Source organism: Panicum hallii, chromosome 7 (genome assembly GCF_002211085.1).
Source record: "Panicum hallii strain FIL2 chromosome 7, PHallii_v3.1, whole genome shotgun sequence".
In the NCBI taxonomy this organism is placed as follows: domain Eukaryota; kingdom Viridiplantae; phylum Streptophyta; class Magnoliopsida; order Poales; family Poaceae; genus Panicum; species Panicum hallii.
In genome coordinates, this window is record NC_038048.1 from 33,675,747 (window position 1) to 33,682,388 (window position 6,642).

Sequence of the window (6,642 nt, forward strand, 5' to 3'; positions counted from 1 at the left end):
CATACCGACGCTAGCAGCCTGATCGCCGGTGGCCTGCAACTCATCGCAGTTGATAGTGTAGTGCGCCAGTCGTGATCCGCCCAGGATAGATGAGCGAGTTTGGCGAACGCTCTGCCGGAGAGGGGCTTGGCATGCTGCCTGAAGGCTGGCCGTAGCAGATCATGCATGCAACCGTGCGGCACCAGCAAGAACGGGAGAAATTGCTACGCTTCATGTAAAACAAAGTTGATACTTGACAGTACATTGCTGATTTGAGATTCCATAACAATTCCATCAAGAACGGCAAATATCGTATGATCAGAAATTCCTCTCTATCTCTGAAAAAGAGCATGCACCATATATAGGTCCATAGATGAACTGATTAAGCAGACACAAGGTAGGACCGTACAAATAAACGGGAGAAAGTGCAGGTGAACTGGTCGCATGAACATCAGGTGAAATGAGCTGTGGCAAGGGAGACGAAGCCGTTGTTGGGCCTGGCATGGACGAAGGCAGGGACAGCTTCTGCGGCCGGCCGGCGGCATGTCTGTCTTCGGCAGGAGCGCCGTGCAACAAAAATTGGCGCGCGTGGGTGTGGCCTCGAGGCAGGAGTATACTTCCTCCGTTAATTTTTGCGATTGGGAGTGCGCCATCGGTGGCGGAAATCTGGCTCGAGAGACCGTCGTTTTTGGGCGTGCGGGGAAACTGGGAACTGGATTAGGCTGCTGTTGGAGCCGGGTTTTCCATGTTAGTTTGCAAAATCGGGTTTTGGGAGCATATACTGGGCATTGTTGGAGATGCTCAGCCTACCAAGCAGTAAACACCCTACCCTGAGTGACTGATTCTAATGCTTATTGTATAGTTCTAGGGCCTACTGGAGCGAGTAGTCTTTTCTTATAATGGGTCGAAATGTTGTTTTAACAACGGGTGTTCTTATTGGAGAGTTGGCTTTGTGTTTAGTCTTTTATGGTGTTGGAAATACATGAAAGTTGTTAAATATTAACTGCATAACAAAGCTGTTTTGTAGCGTATCTAAACTTAAATATTACAATATCCCTTTTTTTGTTTTCATGGAAGAGTTTGTTCCTTTCATCTTACTAGTACTAAAGAATGTTCTTGTAAATTATGGTCAATACCGGGTATATAAGCAGTGATTTCAAATCTAGAGGTCAAATCGTACTCTGGCTAAGGCAGAGTTAGTTCACATGACATGACATTTCACTTAAGCATATACTCATAGATTAGTACAATATAGAGTATTATCTTTTTAATTGCCAGAAAATATGAAGAAAACAGAGACTGTAAAAGGGACCCAAAAACTGCCTTTTTAATTGCCAGAAAATATGAAAAAAAACAGAGACTGTAAAAGGGACCCGTTGTACCAAAGCAAATGCCACATATGATTACTTTTATTCTCTATGGATCCGTGAATTAATCTTCCCAATTTGAACTATGCATTCCCAACCGTTATCGACATATTTCTGATTGGATTGTTTTGTTTTCGCCATCCCAATTTTTCCGACCGTCATTCCCGTTCCCATTACCATTTTCGAGTAAAAAAATATGGTAACAAAAATGTTTAGAGGATTTTCCCGACTGTTTCCGACCACTTTCGCCCCTACCCGCATCTGCACCATGGACGGTTGCACGCCGCACTTCGTGTGAACAGTTCCTGTCGATTTCTTAACAGCGAATTACTAGCTGGAGGCAGTCAGCAACTCCGGCTCCGTCCAGGTCCAGCCGCGAACAACTCCCTGCTTCATGTTCAAAAAGTACGAATTGGACGGTTGGATCCGGATCTGCATAGTCAGAAAATCCCGTTCCAACCGTCGTTCGCCAGCACCGTGCGGCGCCACAATTTTCTCTGTCCGGTCTCTCAGGCTCTCAGCTCGATCACGACCAGATAAGCTCTCTCTCCTGGACTTCAGTGATCTCGGTTCCATACAATGCCAACCAATGGATATGGAGTCCCGTACATGCAGACATGGAGTCCGCGTCGCGGGAGGACGTGGAAAGAGCGGCCTTTTTCGCTCGGATTCCTCGGTCAGCCACGCGCTTCTCCGTGCGGAACTGCGGACTCCGGTGTCCCGGCCGCGGGCGCGGGGTGGGTGGCCGGCGACGGCAGGTCCCGCGCGACTTGACAAGGTTGAAGCGCGACGTGTCCGTGCGTGCGTGCGTGGCGACCCCGGCGCGGCGCGGCGCGGCGCGGATTCGATTCAGCCGGGGCGAGCTGGCAGCCTGGCGCTGCGCGGCCGGCGACCGCACCTCCGAGTCCGAGATGGACGCGCCTGGCGCCGTGAGTCGGAGCACGCGGAGACCACGCGGCCGGCGTGGAGACCAGAGAGGAAGCAGGGCTCCCGGCGCGTTGTCTTGGCCGTGCTAGTCAATGGGTGGCATGCAGTCGTCACTGCGCACTGGCACGGGCTGTTGGCAGCGGGGTCATGGGTGCGCCGCGTTCGATGAACGAGGAGGAGATGGATCCAAGGAGCACGCCAAGAAACTTCAAGGACGTAGCACACCTCGCGCTTACTTGTAGATCTTGGTGCACGTGATCGATCCGATCGACCAGCACCTATCAAGTCTAGCGCTGATCGCTTCCCATAAAGCTCAATGTAGCCTTGAAGAAATCTCCGCGAAACTGTGACGGAACCCCTCCGATTCTAAGGAGAAACTTTTTCCTCAAACTCGTATAAAACACCTCAGAAATTGGTGATGCTTTTAGTGCTGAACTCGTAGTACTACTTTTCCGTTTCAGTGAGGTACGATTTGCATATAAATCCGTACAGGACAACTTCCATATAATCCGTACAAATAGACCATTTGCATATAAATCCATAAAGAGCGATGTGTTTAGACCATCCAGATTATCTATGAGCTACCATCTGTCAGACTGTTAGTGATTTGGTTTGAGCCATCTAAACCAGTTCAGATAGGCAAATATGTTACAGTGGATAAAGAAGGTTTCAAACAAGACCCTTAGTAATCACCAGCGATAATCAGTGACAAGCTGTCTCCAGGAATTCTCACGAACTAGCTCTCAACTTCATCTAGGTTAAGCGAAAATGACAAAATACTTTTGCAAATAGTGAAGATGTTACACACGATGCTACTAGTTGGACGGTATATACACCATCTAATTTGCTCTGATCAAATCCAAATGATCTTGCATTTAAAATGATGGGTGAGCATCATATGACCACATACCACTACCAGAATGTTCATGCATGTTTCACAAGACACAAGGGAACATGCTTGTAAAGCCCACAAGTGCCCAATGCTCCGAGTCTCAACCATGCGCAATCGCCATGCTGCCAAAGGCGACATGTGGCCAGGAAACAGTTCCGAGACGAAGTCCCTAATCAAGCCCCCCCCCCCCCCCCCCCCTTTCTGAGCACAATGCCAAAGAAATCAGAACGTTTTCTCCAGCAGTGTCTCGTCGCGTGCCGGCTCCGGATGCGATCACGCTGCCTCATCTGCGCATGCCATGCAGAGAACTTGAAGCAGCAGTACACGCTGGATCTTGAGTACAGTAGAAGATACAGATCGCTTCCGACAATTACTACTCTGTATAGTCTCTGGCTCTTTGCCGGCCTCAATTTCTGCAGCAGTTTTGGCCCTTGCGCCGTTAAGTATCTGTGTTGCAGTTCGTGTGCAACGTCTTGATCGCCGCAGTCGTCTGAACTACTCGGAACACCGATGTTCGCTCGCTAACCGTAGCAGATTTTAGCAAGCAGAGTTTTGCGATACAATTTGGAGGCCAGATCCATTGGTATTCAGAAGACTGATGACGCCGGAACAATTTATTCTGACGGCTCGGAAATTGCTGTCGAACTTCTACTGAAAGAATGCCTCCAGTAAACTGTAAACCACTTCTCTGAAGTTCGAAACGCCTGAGATGATCAATGTTCAGGACTGTCTGCATCGAAAGCTGGCTTCACATAGCACCCTGAGAATCAACCCCTGCTACCAGATTCATGATCCAAACAATTGCGCTTCTCCGTAACGAGCATTGCCAACTTGTCCCATCACACTTGCTTGTACACCATCTTCGCCGGTTCCGGTAACTGAACTGAAGGTAGTCTGAGGCATGATTCCATTTCTCTTGGATGCAGACTCCATTCACTCTGTTGCACAGGTTCAGGCATCTTCAAGAGTCAAGACGGTGTCGCAACAACAATTCCGGTCTCTCGGTGTAAGTTGATTCGCTGTCGCTCTTGTGCCACTCTTTCCCCAATTCCAGACTGCAATTCTGGTCACTGCCGTCTGATCGAGCGATCATGTGTGGCTTCAGGACAGCAGGACATGAAGCGAGGCGTTCTTGGCGGCGCCGCAGACGGGGCACGCGTCCACCCCGGCCTCGCACGAGAGGCAGAGGCACAGGTGCCGGCACGGGAGCAGCAGCACGCACGCGCCGCCGCCGCCGCAGGACCTGCACGACGGCGCCGCGCCCGCGGCCGGCGCCTCGAAGCAGCACGACCGCGCGTCCTCGGCCTCGCCCACGGAGGCCGCCGCGCGGGGGGACTGGAGGAGCTGCTCCAGCGTGCCGCGGAGGCCGGCGGCGACGGCCTCGTGGCTCTGGGCGACGCCCATCCACGCCTGGCACTCGGCTCCCGCCTGCCGGGCCTTCTCCTCGACCTCCGCGTTGCGGCGGAGCGCCCGCTCCAGCTCGGCCTCCGCCGCGCGCAGCCGCCCCGACGCGGTGCGCTCCACGGCCGCCAGCAGTGCCCGGGCGTGCCTGCGCCGGACCTCCTCCAGCCCCGCGCGCATCCTCTCGCTCTGCGGAACATGTGGATCACAGGCATCCCGATCAGAAGACAATCCCGCGAAATCAAGAACTCGACCCCGATCAATCACCGGAGTCAAAATTGTCGATACGAAAGTCCCGGCACGTGCCTCGAGCGTTACGAGCGCGTCGATCTCGAGGCCCTGGTGGTGGTACAGCCTCGACAGGAGGCCCTGCGACTGCGAGGCCCCGGCGCCATTGGCCACGCTCCCGCTTGTGGACGCCGTGCCGGAGCCCACCGCCCTTCCCTGCCCGTTGCCCCCTGTCACCGGCACAAGCTCCTGCGCCGCCACCGCTGGGGGCAGGACCGCGCAGTGATCCTCCAAGAAACCCGCCGCCGCCGCCACGCGCGGCCGCTTCCTCGGCCCGAAGCCGTAGTTGCACGCCAGCTCGCCGCGCGGGAAGTCGCTGGGCACCGTCGCGTCGCCGAGCGCTGCCGCCGGCGCGCACCAGCCGTACTCGTCGAAGAACGCCGTGCCGGCCGCCGCTGCGTCCTCCATAGCCCTGCGGAGCGTACACGATCAGAGACTGATCCTGGCACAGCGATCGCACAGCCGAGGAAAGCAGGGCAAGAGATTATTACCTGAAGGCGTGGAAGTCGTGGGGGAAGAAGAAGGCGTGGGAGGGGTGGCGCGCCTGCGCGGCCATGGATGGCGCCAACGCGAAGCAAAGGAAAGCGGGCGTCGGGCAGGAGGCGCGAAGTGGATGAGGGGTTGGTTGGTTAGACGCAGGCGTTGGAGTGAGTGAGAGGGGGGGGGAGAGAGAGGTTATATATACGGCCATTATGGCTCGAGCGGGAAGCCACGACGGCGGCGACGACGACCATGACTCGGGCGTGTGGGTCGGGAAGGCGGGCACGGCGCCACACGTATGCGCGGCGGAGGGCGTTGGGAGCGGCAACAAAAGCGGCTAGCTCGTCTCCGACGGGGGCCGCCCGGGGCGTGTGGGGCCAGGGGTGGAAAGGCAACGGCCGTCGGTCCGGACGCACCGGTGCGGCGAATGGACTTGCCCGTCCGTCCACGATGCAGCCACCTTTTTCTTCGTGTGCCGCCGGCGCCAAGGGGTGCGAAATGTGAACGTGACGCGTGAATTGGGTGGTGGTCCGGCTGGATGGACATTGGGTGTGGGTAGCCCACACTTACACCATCTAAGGTGGCTTGTATGGATAAGTGAGGATTAGCGCTAATCTATCTTTGGTGGTTTGGTGAATGGTGACTAATATACGTGCAAAATATTTCGTGCAGTGCAACCATGATTTGATAGGTGACGGATAAAGAAAAAGCTCGAGAGACATCCTCAAGGCACTGCATTTGAGGTCGGGTGATCAAAAAAAAAATTAGGTCGAGAAAAGGCCCCCGAAAGCTGGTTAATGCCGTACGCTATTGCTCTAGCGACCGTGCTAAGAATCCTTGTTTAGAGCCTCGTGATATTATTGGAGGTCTTACCACCATACTATAAACAAATATATGCACGCTATTAGTAGACAACCTTATATTGGAATCAATGGAAATTATTTTCTTTTCTAACAACTATATGCTAGAGATCTTACCTCCTATTGCAGCAAAAAATCGAATGGAGATCCATGCGGAGCAAGACACGCTAAGATCTGGTAGCTCTGATTATCTCCAGTGCAGATCTTGCTATCGAGGTTCGAGGCGTGTCAGTCAATTTAACATGTAATTGATAATGGAAAATAAATTTAATCAGTAAACAACACATAACACATCGGCTAGGATTCCGAAGGGTTGTAGAAACACATCGGCCATGAAGTCCAATACTAAAATGAGTCATCAGCTGTGGAGCCGATGCATTACCAACAAATACAACCATGGATAAACTTCATCACAAAGAAACACATCTAGCCGATAAAATTTAACCTA

General features: G+C 53.2%; 1 protein-coding gene across 1 annotated transcript; it reads right to left on the reverse strand.

Annotated features, from left to right (window-relative positions):
* Positions 1-3,565: 3,565 nt before the first annotated feature.
* Positions 3,566-5,490, reverse strand: LOC112899982 (probable BOI-related E3 ubiquitin-protein ligase 2). Its single transcript, XM_025968671.1, has 3 exons — positions 5,346-5,490; positions 4,873-5,266; positions 3,566-4,755 (listed from the first exon to the last, which is right to left on the reverse strand). The coding sequence occupies exons 1-3, from the start codon at positions 5,408-5,410 to the stop codon at positions 4,267-4,269; spliced, it is 948 nt and encodes a 315-aa protein (XP_025824456.1). The 5' UTR covers positions 5,411-5,490; the 3' UTR covers positions 3,566-4,266.
* Between the last annotated feature and the right edge of the window lie 1,152 nt (positions 5,491-6,642).